General features: G+C 40.0%; 2 protein-coding genes across 2 annotated transcripts; both read left to right on the top strand.

Annotated features, from left to right (window-relative positions):
• The first annotated feature begins 492 nt into the window (after positions 1-492).
• Positions 493-14,442, top strand: ddi2 (DNA-damage inducible protein 2). Its single transcript, XM_052039241.1, is given in 10 exon segments — positions 493-834; positions 5,738-5,876; positions 7,085-7,348; positions 9,164-9,290; positions 9,681-9,808; positions 10,875-11,003; positions 12,735-12,838; positions 13,259-13,360; positions 13,363-13,450; positions 14,381-14,442. Coding segments are annotated over 10 exon segments (1,236 nt in total). The 5' UTR covers positions 493-696; the 3' UTR covers positions 14,398-14,442.
• Positions 14,388-20,108, top strand: LOC127583349 (uncharacterized). The gene is made up of 2 exons (XM_052039240.1): positions 14,388-14,441; positions 17,049-20,108. Exon 2 carries the CDS (start codon positions 17,171-17,173, stop codon positions 19,031-19,033), a length of 1,863 nt encoding a protein of 620 aa, XP_051895200.1. The 5' UTR covers positions 14,388-14,441; positions 17,049-17,170; the 3' UTR covers positions 19,034-20,108.
• Positions 20,109-23,481: the final 3,373 nt, after the last annotated feature.

The following is a 23,481-nucleotide window of genomic DNA, read 5'->3' as shown; positions in this document are numbered from 1 at the left end:
GGTTTAGTTGTTGATTCAAAGTAATTCAAGTAATTTAAGTTCTTGACAAATGCAGAACTTCATTGAAAACAATAATGCTGCTTGAAATACCTTTTAAATGCAAGTGTTGTTCTTGAAGTGCGTACGAATAGTTTGGATTGTATGAAGAATTACATATACACGTAGCTAAACACAAAAACATTTGAAATTTTAAGAATGTACTAAGTTGAAGATAAATATTTTAGGATGCTAAGAAATCGTAGACTTACTTTTGACATGGTAGACTATATTAAGAATTATAAAACCACCATCACGACGTTGATTATCAGGTCACATTAATCCTATTGAACACAGTGGAAACCTGCAAGGGGGGGGGGGGGGGGTCAGTTTCCGTCCTGTACCTTACCAAGATGGCGTGTCATTGTGACATTTAGTCACATGTCGCATGCGCCGCTTTGCGGCGGCGTGGCAGCTTTCAGACCTATTTGCGACAGTAACAAAGTGCGGCGGCGCGATCGGACAACGCGGTGCGGGAGTGTGTGGAGGATTTGCTCCAAGTGCTGGTTCCGCGGGAGGGAGGCGCGATCCGAGCCGCCTTCTCCGGCCGGGTTTCGGTGCCGGGCCCCGGTACAGGCCTTTGCTGCCGGCTCGGTGCTGGGCCACGCCGCGGAGAGTCGATCAGGCGCCGAGCCGTGGTGCTGCCTGCCGGCTGCCGCCATGTTACTCACCGTGTACTGTGTGCGGCGCGACCTGAGCGAGATCACCTTCACCCTGCAGGTGGACGGCGGCCTGGAGCTGCAGACCTTCCGGGCGCTCTGTGAGATGGAGAGTAACATCCCCGCGGCCGAGAGCCAGGTGAGAGCAGGAGAGGCCTCTCCAAGCTGAAGAATCCATATCCTGCCACACCCGGCTACATATCCTCCCTGACACCCTTCTGAACGGTGATCAACACCCACCCTGGCCTCATAAACACTGTAGAAAACGATACCTGTAAACATCTGAGTATGTCGGTAGGGATAGCACTAATTGAACCCATCTATGTGTCTGAACACAGTTGTATAACACAAACCCAGTATAAACTGGAGTATAAACTCCGATTCTGGTTATGCTTCAACTGATGTGTGCCTGTAGAGATCCACAGACTATATCTGGGTGCCTACTGGTATATACACACTAATATATCTCCCCTAGATAGTAATTATGCATAAAACAACTCAGTTACTTAAAACCATGTATAGAGATAACTATATCCATATCTGAGTGCAAATACCGTGTCTGAATACATAAACTCAATGTAATTGTAAATGCATCTACATTCATGAATACACATCCAGAAACCCAGATATATACAGCAGTGCTATATATACAACAGCTTTGCTATTCCTGGCTGTAATATTGGCAACATTACTCTTCCTCCCACCACTCACTCCCATGTAACATGCACTAGGAATCAGCTGCAGACAGATATAACTGCACCTGTTTCTACACATCATGCGTGGCACATTTTAAAACAACAAAACGAAAGAAAACCAATCTGACTCTTAATCGACCCGACATTTTGCTGACTAATTAGCTTGCGTGTGAAATAGGAGCAGGAATAGGCCAATAGGATGCCGGTCAGTAAGGTCATGGTTGATTGGATCTTGGCCAAGGCTCCACTTCTTCACGATAATCTCTGATTCCCCGAAAATCTATCTCAGCCTTGAGTGCATTAAACGACCCGGTCTCCGCATCTCCTTGGAGCAGACAATTGCAAGGAATCACGATCTTCAAAGGGAAGAAATTCCTCTGCTATACCATTAGTTGGGTAACCCTTTATTGAAATTATGCCCCCTAGTGTTGGATTCTCCCACAAAGGGAAACATCCTTTCAGTATCTACACTGTTAAATCCAACTAAAAATGCTGGAAATATTTAACAGTTCTTGCAACAGTTGTAGAGCGAGGAACTAGGAAAAGTGAAAAAAAACCTTTTAAGCCGTAGAGAAGCAGGAGGGGTGAAAAGAACAAAGTGAATGCCTGTGATGGGGTGGAGACCAAGAGAGACTGAATAATGCAAATATTGGCACTGGCTGAGAGAGGGTGGTGAACACTTGTTAATTGTTGGTGATCTATCTGGAAGAGATGTAAATAGAAGGGGGACAAGGGCCAGTTTTGATGCAAACTGGAATGGCTGTTTATCAAAAGTTGCTGAATTCAATGTTATGTCTTGATGGCCATAACTTTCCCATAGAATTATATTTCAATAAGATCACCTCTCATTCTAAATGGAGCATAATCTCAACCTGCTTAACATTTCCTTGGAAGGCACCCACATCATATTAGGAATCAACCTTAACTGAGTCATAAGGAACGCATATATATTCCTTCATAAATCAGGAGCTCAAAACTCTACAGCATCATCAGCATCCTGTATTGTTTAAGCAAGACCTCATTTTTATACTCAGTCTCCTTTCATTAAATATTAGCATTCTATTTGTTTTCCTAATTACTTGCTGTACCAGAATTCTAAATGTATGTCTTATGAACAAGGACACCCAGGGTGCTCTGTATAGCAGTGTTCTGTAGTTTCCAGTTAAACAATATTCTGCTTTTCTAATCTTATGTTCAAATGAATACCTCATGTTTTCCCATTTAATATGACATCTGCTAATCTTTTTCCCACTCATTTAACCAATCTATATCCTTTTGCAGAGGTAATATGTCCTCCTCACAACTTGCCCAACCACCTATCTCTGTGCCCTGTATCAAAATACTTACGAAGCTGGACAGAGTAGATGTAGGATTGATGTTTATCTGGCAGGGACGTCCAGATCACAATCACAAACTAAGGGGGTCAACCATTCAGGACAGAGACAAAAAGAACTTTTTGCACCTAAGAGGTAGTGAACCTTAACTGAACCATCTCCCAATGCACGTATTAAATCAGGAGTCCAGGACGCTATGCAGTACTCCATGCATGGCCTCATCAACATCTAGTACATCTTGAATTGAGGGATTTGGGGTTTGTGCAGGAACATGACGCTGAATTAAATGATCAGCCATGATCTTATTGCGTGGTAGAGCAGGCTGAGGAGCTGAATGACCTTCTCTTGCTATTGCTTGTTCGTATGTTCTGACATATCAGCAAATGTGGTTATGGTACACTCAGTCCATTCATCTACGTCGTTAATATTGATGGTAAATAGCTGAGGCTTCACTGAATCATGTGGCAACACCCTAATTACAGATTTCCACAATGAAAATGACCCATTAATCCACACTATTTTCTATTAATTAGCTAATCCTTTGTTCATGCTAATATATATCCCCAATAACATGAGCTCTTGGTGTCATGAATACTAAGGTCCCTCTTTTCCTCAGTATTTCCTCGGGCCCTACCATTCTTTGTGCGTATCCTAGTCTTATTAGTCCGTTCAAAATGCATTACCTCACGTTCTTGAGGATTCCATCTGTTATTGCTTTGCTCATCTTAACAACTCAGGTCCTGGGGATTTATCCATCTTTGAACCCTCTCTGATATCTAATGCCTTGTCCTTGAACTCTCACTATTTCATTTATGAGTGACTCCTACTAGTCGTACATTGACTTACCTGCAAGTAGCTGCTCCCAGTTCAGTGTTGCCAGGTAACAGAAAAATTGTTATGGGATGAGATGTACTCCTGCAGCTTTGCTGATTACTTGTCTTCCTCCCTTCCTCTTCTTGGTGGTCATTCATTGCCTCTCTGACTGCATTTCATCAATCTTATGGGTGATCATCTCTAAACATGCACTATTCACAGAACTCTTGGCCTTGTGGATGTACTATAGTGTCTCCAGTTAGCGCTTAAGATCCAGAGTCCGGTGTTTAAACTGGGCAAACCAGCAGCATTTCCTGCAGATGTGGTCACCGAGAGCACATGGAACATCTTGGAATTCCCTTCTGCCGCAAGACACACAACACACGGGACTAAGCTTCCCTGCCATACCCTTAATTTAAAGAAGAGCTCCTTAAAAAGTAATTCATGCACCTGGATTCTAAATTTTAAGTTAAATTCCTAGTTACCCCTGCTAATTAAGCAACATTGATCCCACTATTAATCACTTTGTCTTCATTTTAGCTCAAACTGTTAAACTAGTGGAATTTCTTAATCTGCCCTACTTGCCAGTCAGCTGCCTGCCTTGCCACATGTCACTTTCTGAAATACGATGTCATCTCCAATTCTGCTGCTGGTCTCCATCAGATGATAAGCTTTCATAGATAAGTTCTTCTCTCACTGCTGCTGCAACCACTGCAACCACCCGTTCAATTCTTGTGCAGTCACTGTCTCTTGCGCTTTCACAGGTAGGTTATCCTCCCCATACCATGTAGTAACCTTATATGTCGCACCCTATGGAATGCTTTTGACTGATTTTGAGAATACTGACTAATTACTTTGCAGCCTTAAAATGATCTAAACTTCAACTTCAGCATCATTGAATATTGTGTTACATAGTAAAGCATTCCTTTTCTTTTACAATATTTTTATTGAATCCATGAAAAAAAAGAGTACATGCATCAAGAAAGAGAATAAAATCATACTTAGATTACAATATTCTAAATTAATAATCATATATAGAAGTTAGTTAATAAAGGAAAAAAAATTGAAATATTTTATAATAAAAAAAATCTACTCCCACTACCAAAGCCCGAAGCTGTTAGATGGAAAAAAAAGGAAAAACCTTTAAAAACGTAACCATGTCGGCCAATATCTGCGTTTTAGTCCCCAAATCAGAGATTTTGAAAATAATTCAAAAAAGGTCCCCACAGGGTTTGAAAGTCTAGGTTAGATTCAAAAACTGAACAGTGAATCTTCTCTAGATTCAAGTATGACATAACATCCCATAACCATTGAGCATGAGTAGGTGGAGTCACTTCCTTCCATTTAAGCAATACAGCTCTCCTGGCTATAAGAGAAATAAAAGCCAGAATATGTAAATCAGAAGCCTTCAAAGTTATATCTTTTTCTCCAACAATCCCAAATAGTGCAGTCAAAGGATTAAGTTTAAAATTTATTTTGAAAAGTACATAAAAAGTATGAAAGACCTCTGTCCAATATTTTTTAAGACTCTGACACATCCAAAACATGTGAATTAAGGAAGCCACTCCGTTATTACATTTTTCACAGTAAGGAGATATATCAGAATAAAAACAGGATAATTTATCTTTAGACAAGTAAAACATTCCTAACCTTAAGAAACAGAACTTCCAACTTTAAATGTTCTAATGTGGTAAAACTTAGCAAATTATACACACAACTGCAGGATATTCTTAAGTATGCATAGCTGGATCCTGAAACATAGCACATTCCAGTCTACAAAGTTCTTTGTTGAAGCATGCATTGAAGGAAATTGTTGACTAAGAATTAGATCATCTTTTTAAAAGGTATCATCAGGATAATGCCATTTTGTATTTTATAGTGTAGCATTCCTCCCAGTATAAAATAATATATCATCAGACTTAATGTTCATTTGACAAGAGTATCATTTAGACAAGTTGGAAGGGGATCATCTGTCCCTTTAATTCATATTGTACAAAGGAAGGGAGAAATTGTTAAAATTACAAAAGCTTTTCCTTGAGTTTCTAAATACATTCACACTTTTTTACCTCCTTTATTCTCATGAATCAAAGAATTTACACTGTGGTGTAGTTGAGACTGTGGCTGACATGTCTGACTCATGTGTCTGCTAATGGCAGGATCACCAAATGTTAGTTAAATCTGATTATTGTTTTTGTATTAGATCATCTTTGCAGAGAGGCCATTAACAGATGATCATCTGACACTGAAAGCATATGGACTGAAAGATGGTGATGTACTGGTGCTGCGACAGTTGGACAGACCACCAGTGCAGTCTGGTCTACCACTCCCAGGTGTAACAGGTGAGAGATCCTGTAGGAACAGTTCACCAGTAATTTTGCCTATAGTATCCTTCATTTGATGGCCCTTCTCAGACCTTGTACCTACAGTTTTGTACCCCACAATCAATATGTAACACAGAGAATTATATGGGTGATTATTCTTTCAAGATGGTTTAGGGGAATGGATGATGTCAGGATGACTTTTTCCTATGTTATGACCAGTCAGAGAACTTGTTGGGCTACCAATCCTGGATTAGGGAAAAGAAATCCAGTGAAGCTTCCTTCTCCAAATCGCTGTTGTGCTGGGAAATATCTGAGCATGTGTGTAGATATTGGTTGAGGATAGGATCAGACTCAGCTGCAATCTAGTTCCATATTATAATACCTTGTGGCCATCATTATTGGGGCTTGTGTAAATAATAGCCATTGGACACTGCATCGCTTGTGGAAACCTGGTTTGATGGAAGTCTATGACTTCAAGAGCTACTTGAAACAATCTTAAAGTAGTTTGTTGGAGAATTTCCTTCATTTTTCAAGTGAGGATGTAATCAACACAATGTCTGTACCAGACTGTTCCTTGACCATCCAAGAGTTGTTGGAGTTCAGCTATTATCTTCAACTTACTCACTGTGGGTTAGACATTTTTATGTATTCTGTTTATGGGGTGGGAAAGGAAAGTCCAGTGAGTGAAGTGTGCTTAGAACCATAGAAAACTACAGCACAGAAAACAGGCCATTCGGCCCTTCTAGTCTGTGCCGAAACATTATTCTGCTAGTCCCACTTACCTGCCCCCAGCCCATACCCCTCCAGACCTCTCTCGTCCATGTATCTATCCAATTTACTCTTAAAAGTTAGGAGCGAGCCCGCATTTACCACAGCAGATGGCAGCCCATTCCACACTCCCACCACTCTTATAGAATACATCGCAATTAATGATAAGTTTATTGCCATGATACAGCACATGGAGAATGATTCTGGCTGAAGAATGAAGATCCTCTCAGAGGAATCTAGCTTTTTACGTGGTATATGCCTCTAGTACATTGCTTTACAAAATGTCTTTGCAGTAGCTTGCTCACAAGCATATTTTTACTGTTCAAGAGGTGTTAGTGGTTCCAAAGTTTTCACTAATACATGCTACCTTTTAGTGCTCTGATTGGAGCACTGGCAATAGAATGGGGTTGGGCATTGTACTTCTTAATCTTGATATTTCTGTCTTCTCCCTCCTTTAGGACTTCCCAGGATTGATTTCAGTGGTATCTCGGTGCCTAGATCACTCGGGGCCAGAAATCCAGTGTCTGGAGCAGCTACCCAGCACCAACCAATGCCAACTCCCAGTACCTCTACTGCTTCTGCTCCCTCCATGCCACCTCAGCACAGTTTGGAAAATAATCCAGCATTACTCCGGGACATGCTTTTGGCCAATCCACATGAGCTTTCACTGTTGAAAGAGAGAAATCCACCATTGGCTGAGGCACTTCTTAGTGGAGATGTTGGTGAATATGGAAATTCTATCTTGTTATCTATGGTGTTCCCCCTTCTATGTTTGTGCTGCTTCATTTCAATTAGTTGGTTGTCTTACTTGTTCTCTGTATTGTCTCATGAGAGGGAAAATAGAGTTGTACAACGCAGAAACAGATCATTCGTGTCCATGTTGACCATCAGGCATCTGCTTACATTAATCCTACACTAATCCCATTTTATTCTCCCCACGTTCCTATCAGATTTCCCCAGATTGTACCCAAAAGGAGCAAGTTATGGTGGTCAATTAACCTACCAAACTACACATCTTTGGGATGTGGGAGGAAACCGGAGTACCTAGGGGAAACCCACGTGGTCATGGCAAATGTGCAAACTCCATATAGACACTGGAGGGTGAGATTGAACCTGGGTCACTGGAGCTGTGAGGCAGCAGCTCTACCTGCTGGGTAACTGCACTGCCCAAAATTGCTCAGAGAATTTGTTTTGGAGCATCTGAATGGATTTCACATTCAGCAGGGTAACTGGCTTTTACTTATTCAATAGTATAGAAGATAATTAAAATATTAGGACATTGAATCCAGTATTTAATTTAATCTAAGAAGTGTGCCTAGTTCGAAAAAAATCATAGACAGCTTTGGTGCTGTAGCTGCATCAGTTGCAGTTGTGGCTCCTTATGTTTATACCTGGAGATACTGATCATGTTTAACTCAGTTCTGCTTGGGCACTGGAAGAAATACCGTAGTGCAGGAGGTTTAGGATCTCAGCAGGATGTGCCATGCTGTTTATGCAGTGAAGACTGGGATTGAGAAAACAAGTTTAGGGATAAGGTTTGTGATATTTTGTGTGTTTAATAATGAAATATATGTTGTGTCTATATAATGTATATATTGTGGTTATGTAGTAAGGAAGTAAGGTAAGGCATTCCCATCTTCATTTTTCTTGTGGAATATGATGGGAAAGTGGAAAGAGGTTTTGCATTTTCTGCTTTCATTACTCATTCATTAAAAACAAGATTTAAACTTTTAACCAACAAGGAAGAGAATTGTCAGAGACAAAAGAGATATCAGCCTTGCCTCAGTGGCAGCACACTTGCCTCTGAATCAGGATGTTCAAGCCCTGCTGTAGAGACCCAAGCACACAACCTAGGCTGAAACTTCAGTGCAGTTCTGAAGGAATATTGGAGGCCATATCTTTCAAGTAGATATTAAATGAAACTCGTTTTGCCTTCAAGTGAATAGAAAAGATCCTATGGCACTGTTCAGAAAAGGCTACAGCAGTTCTAACAGTGTCCTTGGTAATATTTATCCCTAAATCAACAGTGCTCAAATAGATTCTCTTTGCTGTTTGCAGGAATTTGCTATGTCCTTATTCGATGCTTGTTTTGTTGCATGGTACTACTAACTTGACTTCAAAGTACTTTGATACATTATAAGTATGTGAAAAGCACAATATAAATGCAAGTTTTTTTTCTTTTATGTTCTTGATGGGCACAAGAAATTTCATTGTGGGTCACAAATGCTCAATTAAATGAGTAGCCATGTGGCCATACCCCAGGAAAGAGTCAACCTCAAAAGCAAGGGGAGAAATTTGCACAAATAGGAAATCTTAAGGAAAATTAAACAGGTCAGTCATGTTAAAATTGATAGTGGCAGAGCATTCTCCTCACTTCCTTTAAAACCTGTAGGAAGTTGTCATGTTAACCAATATTAAGTAAAGTGCCCAATTGTATGGCTGTGTTAGTGATAGCTCATTCCACTGTTCTTCTGTATAATGCAATGTTTCAATGGCTAAGCAATCATTTCAGTTCAGTTTGTCTTTTCTCTCCATAGATAAGTTTACAAAGGTGCTTCGAGAGCAGCAATTGGAACGAGCACGTCGTGAACAGGAGAGGATCCGACTTCTGAATGCCGACCCCTTTGACCTGGAAGCACAGGCCAAAATCGAGGAAGACATCAGGTACATTGGTGTTTAAGCTCTGAGTTTTCCTACTTAACACTCCCAGCACTCCGTTGTATGGAGCAGTTCAAGACATTTTGGTCAGGATAACATGTTCTTTTATTGCAAGATTCTATTTCAATTTGGTCAGATCTTAACTCTTAAAACTCCTAAGGTAGTATTAAACGCTACTTGATAGTATGCATAAGAGTTCTCTTCTGTCAAATTTAACAGAAAGCTATGAAGATCAGGCTGCTCTATCAACATAGTTCTCTATTTAGTCATTGATCTCAGATGGCCTCTTTTAGTAAATTCTGTTTGATGAGTGGCTGGACATGGCCTTTAGATATAGTATTGGCTGCACCACTTTCTTGATCTGTTGTCCTTTGAACAGATATCTTTGTATTGCAGGCAGCAGAACATTGAAGAGAATATGACAATTGCAATGGAAGAATCGCCAGAGAGCTTTGGTCAGGTGGTAATGCTCTACATCAATTGCAAGGTTAATGGGAATCCAGTCAAGGCATTTGTAGATTCAGGTGAGTTCACATATAATTAAGTTACTTGTAAGAGTCTGAGAAAGTTTGTTACAATGATTGTAATAAGTAAAACTCTGTTAATCTGGCATGCTTGGGACTTTGGTGGTAGTGGCGCAGCAGATTTTCCAGATTATTGAATGTTATTTTATTAGTACTCCAACACACTTTTAAGTCACTTTATTGTTAGATTTCACACAATAGAACAATAAATTCTCTTGTGAACTCAGTTTAAAGGGAACGCAAGGAAACAAAGCCCTTGCAAGTTTCAAGGGAGCATGGGAAATGGAACCAGGTGAATTTCAAGGAAGTGTGGAAAGCAGAACGAGGTGAATTTCAAGGAAACAAGTGAGCACGGGAATAGGGGTGTGGGTGTGTCAAACAAAATCTGGGACCTGTGGCCCCGGCGAGTGAAAGGTAGCATGGGAGCCAGGGCCCTGGTGAAAGGGAGTGTGGGGACTGGGCCCTGCTGTGTTAAAGGGAGTGCAGGGGTCAGCATCCAGTGAGCCAGATGCCAAGCTATCAGGATTTCTAAATAATCTGTTCACAGATTATTAGAGTTTTACTGTAAGTTATAAAATTCTTGGTGATAGTGGAACATGGTAGGTGGGGGGGGGGGGGGCCGGGCAGCAAGTCACATGACGTAGTGAAATTGTTAAATATATAATTGAATAATAGAAGTTGTATGAAAGCCTTTCATCAGACATTATGGAATATGAAGTCAACAGCTTGGTTCAAGGTTACTCAGTTTTTTTTGCTGTCATTCACCTACAGTCATCTCTAAGTGGGCCATTGAATGTATACTTGATTCTTTGTCCCTATATTCTCAATATAAACATGAATACATGATCATGATTTATTGTTACATATCACAGCAGTGTTATGTAACAATTAATTTCTACATGTGCAATAGAAATTAACCTCACCATCACCAATCTCAGGGCAAGTCATTGGAATGATTGAAATACTTTTAGAGGAATGGAGTGAATACTCTTTACTTTTGCTTTGTAATCTGATGGCAGAAATCTGAGCCAGATGTGTTGTCAAATGTATTTTGTTGCTGATACAGGAGCACAGATGACGATCATGAGCCAGGCATGTGCTGAGAGGTGCAACATCATGCGCTTGGTTGATAGGCGGTGGGCAGGAATCGCTAAAGGTGTTGGAACACAAAAAATCATTGGCAGAGTCCACTTGGGTGAGTAGTTATCATACAACAACTATCAGACATTCTGATTGTCAACAGAAATACACTGCATTAATACATTGTACATCAGGTTCTTGTATCAGAAAAGCGGGATGCGGGCATAATGCAGACAAATTGAATTAGCATGGATAGACATAACAGTTGGCATGGACGAGGTGTGCTGAAGGGGCCCATTTCTGTGCCGTGCAATTCTATGATTCCATGATGACAATTGTTTTATGAAGAGAAAGAATATTTGTGGTGTGAAGAAAGGAGATAGCAAGCATTTTTCTACATCATTCCTGCGGAACTGGCAGTGATGGATGTGATGTAATTGTGGCAGTGGTTTCTGCTTCACTCTCACTTGTTCTGAAGATGCTGAGAGGAGGAGGGTTCATTAGAGCAGAACCCTGATAATCCAGCACCCTTGAGACTTGGGTGATGTTGGACTCGCAGATTTTCTGGACTATTGGATGTCAAATCAAGACGAGTTTATTGCCATATGCACAAGTAGGGTGAGGTACAGGTACAATGAAAGACCTGCTTGCAGCAGCATCACAGGCACATAGATTCAGACAACACATAGAACATAAACTATACAAGACAGTGAAGAGAAAGAAAGATTGTGCAAAAGGTGGTCCATAGTATTCCATTGCTGTGGTAGGATTAGGGTTGTGCAGATCAGTTCAAGAACCTGAAGATTGTAGGAAAGTAGCTGTCCCTGAATCTGGTGATGTGAGACTTCAGGCTTCTATACGTCCTGCCTGATGGTAGCAGCGAGAAGAGAACATGACCCGGATGGTGGGGATTCTTGATGATAGATGCCGCCTTCTTGAGGCGGTGCTTCCTGTAGAAGCTGTCAGTGGTGGGGAGTGCTGTGGCCATGATGGACCCAGCTGTGTCCACTACTTTCTGCAGCTTCTTGCGTTCCTGTGCGTTGGAATAGCCATGCCAGGCCATGATGCAGCCCCAATACAATTTTAATTCAATTATTTAAAATGTTACAGTGCAGTACATTTTCTAGTGAACCCGGTAAATTTCAAGGGAGCAAGGAACCAGGGCCCCAGTGAATTTAAATGGAGCAGGGGAACCAGGGCCCATGAGTTTAAATGGAGCACAGGAAACGGGACCCCAGTTATTTTAAAGGGGCGCAGGAAAGAGAGCCCCAGTGAGTTTGAAAGGAGTGCAGGAAAAAGGACCCCAATTAAAGAGTACACAGGAATTGCAGCTCCAGAACACAAGAAATGTCACCTGGTGCTGAACAACAAGATCAGAGTTTTACTGTACTGCTATCTGAGATCTGCGGTGATCTTATGATCCATTTGATTGCTGAAGTATTTCACTTTTCATTGCTGCCACCAAATAATGGAAGAAGGTGATAGAAAACTGTCTGAAAGAAAAAGGGGAAAGTTAATTAAAACAAAGGCATTCCTCTATTTTTTATGGGTTATTTTTGACCCATGGCTCTGGATGTGTACCATTTTGTGACTGCTCTTTGTTCTGGTTTTAGTGACACAGCAGAGTACCTCCAGTTTCAGAGCAGCATCGGGAGCTTCTACAGAAAAGGGAGGGCTCTGCAGGAAAGGGGTCCATGCCATTTACCTAGGCAAAAATGCCTGGGGGGGAGGTGGGGATGGAATGGGAATAGAGGTGGTCAGTGGGAAGTGTTGGGATGTGTTTAGCACTTGCTGGTGGTTAGGTTTCAATTCAGCTACCATTTAGTTGATGTACTGTATTATATAGCCCAGATTCAGATTGAAGGCGACTTTCTCCCTTGCTCCTTCTCCCTCCTGGAAGATCAGCCAATGGATATGTTGCTTGGACTCGACATGCTCAAAAGGCATCAGGTAAGAGGCAAGTAACATTTCCAAGTCATAGAGACAAATTCTCTAAGAGAGAAGGTTTTGCGAGTGGAGGGGCTGGGGTGGTGGGAATAATATAGCTCCAAATTGGCAGCTGTAATGCCATGAACTGTCAGCATTGTTTTTTTTCATACTGGGCCACTTGCCCAATTCTTCAACTGGAACTTGTATTTGCATAGCACCTCCAACATCACAAGGCTCTTAACAGGAGCCTTTATTGAATATATTTACTTAAATTCACTGGTTTCAATTGCCCATGCTGATTTTAAGCTCTGGTATAATAAGGCAACATTTTAAACATGCCCAATACAAACTAATCCTGAAGACGTAGCTTTTAGTTCTTTGGAATAATTAGTTTAATTTCCATTGTTTTAAATTTTGTTCTTTATTCCTTTCTGTTTGCAGTGTTCAATTGATCTGAAGCGCAATGTGCTGGTCATTGGCACTACAGGAACAGAGACACGCTTTTTATCTGAAGCAGAACTGCCAGGACTGTGCCAGGTTGGCAATATGGTATGCCACGAGATGATCTTCGCCCTGACGAACTAGCAGATCAAGAGCTGGCTGAAGCACTACACAGATCAGCAGAGGAAACTGGTAAATTTTAAAAGGACTTTTGATACAGTTATGTATGAAATAATTGTAAATTTGTGAGCCAAATGGCTGCTGATCCAGCTACCTAAATGCAAATACAATTAATTTGCAGTAGGGGTTTTATATAATAGACTGGGTGATGCTCTGGTCTCTTGAGTCTAATGATTCTCAATAACAGAAAGGTAAGCAAAGGTTATTACTTTGTGTTTTTTGCACATCATACACACAATTTGTGTAATATTTATGTTCCTTTACCTTTATAAAGACGGCTTGGATTGCTTGGGTGCATCCCATTGCTGCTGGCAGCTTCTGATATCTCTAAAAAAGTGGCAGATATTTGTCTGAGGCTAGCCAATTTAGAATTTGGGGATTAGAACAGAGCCCAATCCCGCTCTCACCTTTAATCTATATGTGTGACAGGGCTGGAGCTACTGGACAGTGATCAAGAGCAGGAATCCTGGCTAATTTCCCCTCCGGTGCCAATTTAAGTCATCCTGGACTTCTTAACAATTCTGCTCTAAGTGGTTCAGTGCTTAGTTTCAGGAAGAGCCTTAAGCCATCTACAGTTAAAACCACATAAATTCACATTATCTACTAGGGGGAAAGTGGGCCTGTTCTCTGTAACAATTTGGTAAGTTTAATGAGAAATATTATATCATGTCAATAATATTGAGTTTACTTATAATTAACAAGGCACCAATTTCTGTAGTCCACCCTTTCTTTGATCAGTCCAACCTCCTTGCCAACTACATAAGCTGAGACTACTAATGGCTATTATTTTAGTGCATACTAATGCAAAGGTATTGTTTGTATGGAATATTAATCTGTTTGATATCCATAGCGATTTGTAATTCTATATGCATGCTGCATGCCTCAGTTGACTAATCGAGTTTGCTGTTGTGGTTTGGTTTTGTGTTTGTTTTATCCTAACAGGACGCCGGCATCACTGATGCATGTTGCACTTTTGCTGCCCTTGAAGATGATCACAGTCCAGGTATTTAATGTTACGTCACTTTTAAGTAACTTAAGAATATGGTACAACGCCTAAATATTCACATAGGAGATTTTGCAGTCAATTACACATTCAATTCCAAGAATGTGGTTTCTCATCGTGCTCTTTCTGAACTGAAGGTGAACAATGTACTGCGCTGAAGGGGAGCCACTGTCAGAGTGACGCTTCTCTTTTATTTTCAGTGGATGACAAAATACTGGGCTGAGCTGCTCATATATCTTAAATATCGTATAAATTAGAGAGCTGCCACCCTTCTCATCAAGTGGGGTTTTGTTTTCCAGAAAAGAAGTAGAACAGCTTTATGTAAAGTATTCACATCGGACCAAAAATAAGGAATGAAGTTTTAAAATCCAGTGCCTTTTTTGGAGATTGGTAATATATTACGATAAGAAAATAATACTGCAGCTTACTTAAGATATCTGCACTCACTAGAGGAACTCAGTGCCTGCAAAGTAGTTTTGTAATTCTGGATCAATTTTTTCTTGCTCCTTTGTTCATCGCAGACAAACTTTAGAGTCCTTACAGCAGCAGGCCTTGCTATAATAGTAGGAAAAGTTCTCAATAATTTCTGCTGCAGAAGAGGCTGATATAAACTTGAGCCAGTCAGTCCTATTTTCTTGTTGGTATAGAATCAAGGATCTATTTCAGAAGTGATTGTGGCTATGGCTTGGATTCGATTTATCTCTGGATTAAGCCAAACTATAAAGAAATGAAATGTCTTATACTGTGTCTTTTATTTCCCTTTTTGGATATCACAAAGTGCATTACAGCCAAAAGTAATTTTGAAGTATGGTCATTATTACAATGTAGGAAATGAAGCAGTCAATGTGCAGTCTCTCATTAAATACAGCATGATAATAACCAGGTAGTTATGTTGAATAAGAAATTAATATTAGTCTAGAGAATGCAGATAAATCCCCTGCTGGATTTTAAGTGCTGTTGTATTTTTTACTTTCACCCGGGGACTCACCTGAAAGAAGGCACTGTGGAATCTAGCACTCCCTCACTACTGCTTTGTAGTATCAGTTTAGATTTTTGTGCTCAAATCTCTGGAGTGGGACTTGAATCCACAACCTTCTGGGTCAGAGGTGAAATGGTCCTAGCAACTGTGCCACAGCTGATGCTCTTGACAAATACAACATTTTCATTGGCAGATTTGCATTTTGCAGGTTGAAACACATACCATCAGTGTATGGCTGTGTTGTGCTGTCAAGAACTGTTGTTTCCACATGTGAGCTGAATCCATAGTTTACTGAGAATTTTAGGGAAAAGTGGTTGGTTGAAGAAGGAAAGCTCCTGCCTATGGAGGATATTGAAGGAATGCTGGAAATTCAGCAGAGAAGGGTAAATGGCAACCTTTCAGAATGACCAAAGTATGTCCCAAGGCACTGTATACGAAAGAGACACGTAATTATGACAACTATACCCTGCTGGTTAGGAACAAGAGTAGGACACCAGGGAAAAACTCTGAAGTTCCTTTGTAAATAATTTCCATGAGTTATTTTATGTCCATCTGCAAAAGCAGACTGGGTCTCCGTTTAACGCCTCATCTCTGATGGTGTACATTGTTCCCCCACTGGTCTAGCAATGTTATCTGCTGAAGTCCCTGAGAAAAGATGAGAGTGCTGCCACTCACCTAGGGTATAATACTTATGAAGAGACAACTAAAGGCTGTGTGCCTTCCAAAGGGAATCATATGACCAATTTGGATGAAGAAGGCTTTTGAGCCATCTACCAGCCCCATCATCTGCTAGCTGAACGACCCTGTCTGTTAACCCATTATAGTTGACTCTATCATTGGATAAGGAAACTATATCCTAGCAGTGATCCATAATTTGTACTTCAGAACCACATCCTTGCACCTTCTTTTCTTACAGCTTTGGTTTACTTCTGTAAGTTTACTTTTTTTCCATTGTATATCCTGTGCATTAATAAAAGGTCTCTTAACAATTTTTTAAGGTTGAAGGTGTCTGACTGGTGCGATTTCACATTGCTCTTTTTAGTGACAGTGGGATTTGAGCTTATTCTTCACTTGATTATGTCCAGCATCAGCTGTCACATAGGGCATTAGGGAGCCTTAAAACTAGGCTTCCTGATAATATATTTGCATAATTCCAATGAACATTTCAATTTTTTTTTAGCCTTTCCGTGCCTTATTCACAAACCTCTGATATCCCCATAAGCTCACCAGCTAACTTTGCAGTCTTCTTAGAAGCAAAGCACAGAAGCAGGCTATTCGTTCCACTGTTGTGGCTGTGATTTGACTTAGTAAATGCTTTTGAAGCTTCCTGTAACATTGTCCTGATCAATAGGAAGAGCAAGTTGTCATTATTTTTGAGTTACAAGTAATTAAAATGGAGCTATTCTTTAATGAAAGGATTATATTGAGTTTTATCCAAGGGAATTAAAATGTGATCCATAAAATTGGTCATTAACATTGGCAAACTAGCACCAGATATACAATGAAGGAAAACAATAGTTAATCAGGAAATAATATTGGAAATGTTGAGAAACTTGGCTGTAAAATGGTTTGAAATGAGGTGTATACATAGCTGTAATTCTGGATTCCATTTTCTGTTTTTGCTTTAGGAAAAGAAAATGGCAAAACTACCTCATTGGAGAGCCCTTCATTACCAGCACCTCATCATCTTCACCTTCCTCTTCCTATTACAAGAAGTGACCTATCTCAAGTCCCCCAACCCCAAAATCAGATGGACCATTCTCTTTCAGTCCCTGCTAGCCTTCCCTCACGAAACCAGAACAAACTTGAATTTTCAGATGTAAAAAGCTTTCAGATCCCTGAGTGCATGGAAACAGAGGCAGGAAACCAGATGCCTTTACAATCATTGGATAATCCGTTAACTTTTCTGTCTCCAGATAGTCTGTCTGCTTCTTCTCAGGCATCATTAGGAGAAAAGCACATACCACAATATGAAAACATTTATAGCAGTCCACAAAACACTCTGAAACATCCAAGTTCACATACTGGCAATGAGTTTCTGCCAAAACGTATATTGACAGATATGAGTTCACACAAAGCTTGCATGGAAGAGTATGATGGTACACAGGAAGACGATACTCTTCAAAATATAAGAACAAAAGCTCAACTGGAAAAACCCAAACAAGATTTGGAGGAGCCACTAGTAAGAAAAGTTGAAGAGTCTTCTCAATCTGTACAATCAAATACTGATTCTGTGTTTGATGTGATTGTAGATAACAGATCGACCCAAGCATCCTCAACTGATGGTTCCTCTAACATTGATGAAGTGCAGCAGCCCAGTGAAATTGGAAAGGGAATTGATGGTGCAGACACCAATCTGCAGCACGTCACTGAGCCATCTGAAATAGACCTCAAAATAAATGATCTGTATAGCTGTCGAAAGAAAACTGAGGTGGGCAAAAGACCATCAACTGATTCTTTAATTGGGAACAATGAGATTTGTGATGCTGAAATTATGAGCTTTACAGAACAGCAGGTCGAAGATGTTAGAAATGTGACATCAACAAAGTCAGATGTCAACAACCAGGAGGGGGAAGTCCTTATTTCGGAAAAGGAATTTAAGAAAAACTGTTCAAACTCCTGTGTACCTCAGGTGGATAGACCTATTGAGTTTACAAATGGTGACACGGGAGAACAGTCCGAAGTTGTTATTGATGTTGATAAAAAGCAAGAAGAGATACATTTGTTTACTGAGATTAAAATGTCTTCCTATCAGCAGCATCAGACTTCAGAATCTGATCAGTATGATTCACACCTATCTCCTGTAGCCACTTTATTTGAATTGCATCGTGAGTTGGTTTCTTCTTGTCAGGACACTTCCTTGAAGATGTCAGCCAAATTAGAGGACAATAGTCAGTCAGTCACAACAGATCAGGAAGAACATGTTCAACTAATGGAAGTCTGTAAAGAGTGTTCAGAGAAAGATGCCTTAAATGAGGTATGTTTCAATGCAGAGCTGGAATCTGAAATGGAAAAAGAACTAGTGTTAACAGCTGAGTCTGAAATTTCTTCTAAAAGAGACATCAGTTCTAATCAATTTACAGCAAAATTGATCCATGTGACACATGATGAATCTGAGGAAATTTTGATACAGGAAACAGAAGATGTGGATGGAGGTTTTATTCTTGTGTCAAAAGATTTAACTAACGAAATGGATGTTTCCCCCACTGACGAATTGTTGGAGACCCAAGAATTATCACTACAGAGTATAGAATATGCATCTGACACTGCAGTGGTTAAAAGTAGTCAGACCTCTCAAAGTACTGAGACACATTTGGTGACGCATAATGTAGATTGCAGTCCAGAAGTTCCGGAGGTTTCAGGTGCTTCAATGATGTGTGAAGAGACCGTGAAAGCCAACATGAATCAGCCTGATGGGCATTCTCTGGATAGTCCTGTAGAACTACGTCCTTCAGATTTATCAAACCAGCTTTTCCCAGCAGCGAACATCGAACGAATAAGAACATCAGGATTTAGTCAGCAGGAAGCAGTGGAAGCTCTTGAACGTTGTCATGGAGACACAGATTTGGCTCTTCTGGTTCTTCTCGCAAGAGGAATTGTGGTTCCTATGTGAAGTAGTTTGATATGTAACAGTTGCATAGTTACAAACTGGTACTGTTAGACATCTGGGCTGACAAATATGTGCATCTTTAATTGAAAGAAAGGAAGTTTAAATCAAAGTCACTTTTTTAGTATTGGGAGTAACCAGTTTTAACAGTTGATTATCATCTGCAGCAAACTTGTTACGTTACAGCAGCATTTTCTGTGCCATTCTGGAGTCATTAATCCACTCCAGCATATTCACAGGTACCCATAACCCAAACAACACATCTATTTAAATATTGTACCTAATGCTACTTAGAATTACAAATGCCTATGATATTTTTAACTGAATGTTCACAAAGATGGTTTGGAGCAGCAAGAGAAAGGACAAAAGTGGCGGGTTTAAATCCCTGGGAGATGATGTTCTTGTATGCACAGTATTCATGGTGGAATCATGTTAGATTTTAAAATCTGTGCAAGGTCAGAAATTGTCTACATTAGATTTGTGGGTTTTGGTGTTTGATTTAACTATAGGGAGAAGTGGAAAATTTCTATCATGTTTCCTCCATAAGAGTTCATGTACTTTGCCTTCTGAGTACAGAGTTTTTTAGAATTCTTTTACTCTTTTATAGCCTTTGTCAAATCTAAGTCAGCAACACCACCTTTGCTGGACATTGGTCTTGTGAAACTGAGGCACATTCAGTATTCACACTTGGCTAAAGTTGTTTCATGAAGATATTTTGGAATTTTTTTTTTGTTAGGCGCCACTAGTGATGTTGCTATAATCTTCAATGGGTGCTTATTGCAATCTCTAATCTTTTTTTTAAACCAAATAAAAAAAAGCTATTGCCAACAAAGTATTGGTTTATGTCTGCTGATGGTCGTACTTATGAATTGATGTGATGAAGGCTAGAAATTTGAACTGTTTCTATTTCTCACCTCTGAAAGCTGATTTCAGCTAAAGTGCCAGTAAGTAGTAGTTAAAGTGTGAAGTTTAGCCTTTAGGAATGGGACAAGAAGATGATCTTTATTCCATGCTGTAAATGGCTGAAGCTGTTCAGCTGGCCTCTGTGTCAGATTTTCTTTTTAAAAACCATTAAAACAAACTTTTTTGTCGTTTGGATTCTTTACATGTTGACCTGCTACAAGCTTAACTTATTAACGAGTTAGAATCAGAACCAGGTTTATTATCACTTACATATGTCATGAAATTTGTTGTTTTGCGGCGGCAGTACAGTGCAAGACAGTGAGTCACTCACATTGGTGATGTCCTCTTATGAGAACCATAAAGCTGTTGATGTCTAATTTCTTGACAGATTTTGGCAGGTGCCATTGGGTATCAGTTTCCAGAATTTCAACCCAGCACTGATGAAGGACTGGCAATATACTTCCAAGTCAGAATTGTGTACAACTTGGAGGACAACCTGCAGTTGGTGATGTTCCCATGTACCTCCTGATGTTCTCGATGGTATAGGTCACAGGTTTGGGCTGTGTTATTGGAGAGCCTGTGTGAGTAACTGCAGAGCACCTCATTGATGGTACACACTGAAATCTCTATTCCGGGTGGGGGAAAGGAACAAATGTTTAGAGTGGTTGATGGGATGCCAGGCAACTGGGCTGCTTTGTCCTGGATGATGTGGAGCTTCCTGAGAATTGCTGGATCTATTCTCATTCAGGCAAAGGGAGAGTATTTCATCACATTCCTGACTCCAGAGTCACTCACTGTAGGATACCCAGCTTCTTACCTGTTGTTATAGCCACAGTATTTGTGTGGCTGGTCCAATTGTTCTGGTCATTGGTGATACCCAGGATGGCTACTAATGTAGTAAGGCAGGTGGTTAGACCTCTTATTGAAGATAGTCATTGTTTGGCACATTTATGGTGCAAATATTCCTTGCTACTTATCAGCCCATGTATGAATCTTGTCTTGGTCCTGCTGAGGAATTGTTCTTTTTGTGAACAGGGCCTGAACAATTTTTCACATTATCAGGTAGATGCCAGTGTTGTAACTGTGCTGGAACAGCTTGGCTAGGTATGCGGCTAGTTCTAAAGCACAAATCTCAGGTGTTGTCTGACCCCATATATCTTGCTGCATCCAATACTCAGCTGTTTCTTGATATATTTGGTTGGAATTGAATTGGCTGCAGTCTTTGATGATGGGGATCTCAGGAGGAAGCCGAGATGGATCATGTATTCAGCACTTCTGGCTGAACGTGGCTGCTACTATTTCAGCCTCCCCTCTATCACTCACATGCTGAACCTTGTCATTGTTGAGGATGGGATATTTTAGGATTCCTGTAAATTGTTTAATAGTCCATTCCCATACACAACTAGACTGGTAGGTCTCCAGAGCTAGGATCAGTAAAGTGGAATCCAGGTTCAGTCACCAGTTTCTGCTCAATTTATTGATCACAGTTTAAGCAAAAATTCCGGTAGCCAGCTTCAAGAAAATAGCTGCTCCTTTTCAATGTCCATTGACCCTTGCTAAGAAGTGTGGAGATCAAAATGAGGTCAACTTTGTCTCTGGTCTTTACAGTCCAGATCACCTGTGAAGACTGCTTATTTGCATGAAGCACCACAGAGTGTCTGCTATCCAGGGATCCGCATTCCAGCAATTCTTCTCACTTTTCTTCATTTGCATCCCTCACATTCACTTGAACAAGCCAATATGTAGGATCTCATTTTCTTTCTGATGTAGATTATGCTGTTGAGACATAGGAGAATACCTGGTGGTTCATTTTCCACAACTAGAGTGGAAATGATTACGGGGAAAATTTTTGAAGTATATTAATATTAAATGACTCACAAAAATTTAAGAGAGACACTAGAGACTGCAGATGCTGGAATCTGGAGCAACACAAGAGATGCTGGAGGAACTCAGTGGGTTAGGCAGCATCCATGGAGGGAAATGGACAGGCAACATTTCTGGTCGAGACCCTTCAACTGGACTGAAAATGAAGGGTTTCAACACAAACCGTTGACTGACCTGCTGAGTTCCTCCAGCGTCTTGTGTGTTGCATAAATTTAATGCTATCTCGTGAGACTGGAAGTCACAAATATGAATTCATCAAAATACAAATGGTAATTTGATGAGAAAAGAAACTTGACATGCAGGAAAGAAACTGATGTTTAGGAAATGATATTGGAGGTATTCAAATCACATGGCTCCTAGGCCTGTATAGTTAAAGATAGGAACAGTGAGATTTAGTCAAAGTAAAATTTTCTCATCCTTGACATTTTTTGCTAATAACCTCCCTGATGGTCTGCATAAAGTTGCATTCATCAAAATTAGTAATTGTTCTGGCCATTTTTGTGTTTCACTGAGAATTATTGTTTTAGTTTCTAATGCAAACAGAAGAAATATTCACAATGTTTCTGAAAATACAAGTAAGTTTTTCCTGATGCTGCCATAACCTATGTTAAGGATGAGGAGATTGTCTCCCATAGCAAGTTATCCTGAAAGATCAGTCTAGGAGAATTCAATAAATCAAAACAAAATTTTGGATCTATTGCTTCAATGCAGAGCACAGTATGCTCCTATCAGGACCACTTTTCTGGAATCTTGATATCATTTGTTACCAAGTGACAACTAACAAGTTTTTGCTCGCAGGTTAGTTTCCACGTTAAAGGACTTCTTTTTCGACACATCGTTTTTTGTTGAGCTTAGCCCTGGGATATAAAGACCCAAAGTGAATTTTTTTACAATTCCTCATTGTGAAGTAATTATTGTGAATTGGAAATTATTCTGTATATTAAATGCCATTGGCAGTTGGCTTCAGTGTCACTCTTGGGAATGACTTTTTTAACATTTGATTCTGATTCTTTAAGGCAATTGTTGACATCACATTGCAGACATTAATGCATTACAGTAGCTATCGTACATCAGGATTTGACTTGGTTTGTCTGGTATCAGCCTCATTTTGTTTTGGTAATGTCTATAACTTTACACAAACATAGTTGTTCATTGGGCATGACCAAAGTGGTGTTTCCTGTGTACAAGTCAGTTCCTCCTAGAACATTGCCAACTGACTTCCAATTACAATTTGGAAAATGAAAATAATAAATGAATAGTAGACTAGTCCACATCTAAATGGAAAAGATGGAATAATGTTTCAGAGTTGCCCTTTCATTAGAACTCCATGATGTTAAAAGGCTATTTTCTCCCAACAGCACTGAGGAAGTTCGACTATTCCAAAACAGAGCAATCTGTCACCTATCCAACAGTCTTTTCCTTCCTCTTCTACTGGTGAAATGTACTTCCAGTGTGTACTATCTACAAGGTGCACTACAGCAACTCATCAATACTTTGAATAATATTTCTCAAACCCAAGGCTTCTACCACATATGGGACACTACCACCTGCAAGTTCCTTTTTTTAATGCATATTTTTATACAAATTCATACAACACTGTAAATTGAGCATGTATTGTTAATCTTCCATTGTCATTTGGTCAAAATCCTGAGATAATCTTTCTTAAC

The sequence above is a fragment of the Pristis pectinata genome, chromosome 26 (assembly GCF_009764475.1).
Source record: "Pristis pectinata isolate sPriPec2 chromosome 26, sPriPec2.1.pri, whole genome shotgun sequence".
In the NCBI taxonomy this organism is placed as follows: Eukaryota; Metazoa; Chordata; class Chondrichthyes; order Rhinopristiformes; family Pristidae; genus Pristis; species Pristis pectinata.
This window is presented reverse-complemented; position numbering and strand designations above follow the sequence as displayed.

Bases quoted from the DNA above. Each gene is read 5' to 3' on its own strand.
- LOC127583349 (XM_052039240.1), top strand. From the start codon at position 17,171: ATGGACCATTCTCTTTCAGTCCCTGCTAGCCTTCCCTCACGAAACCAG.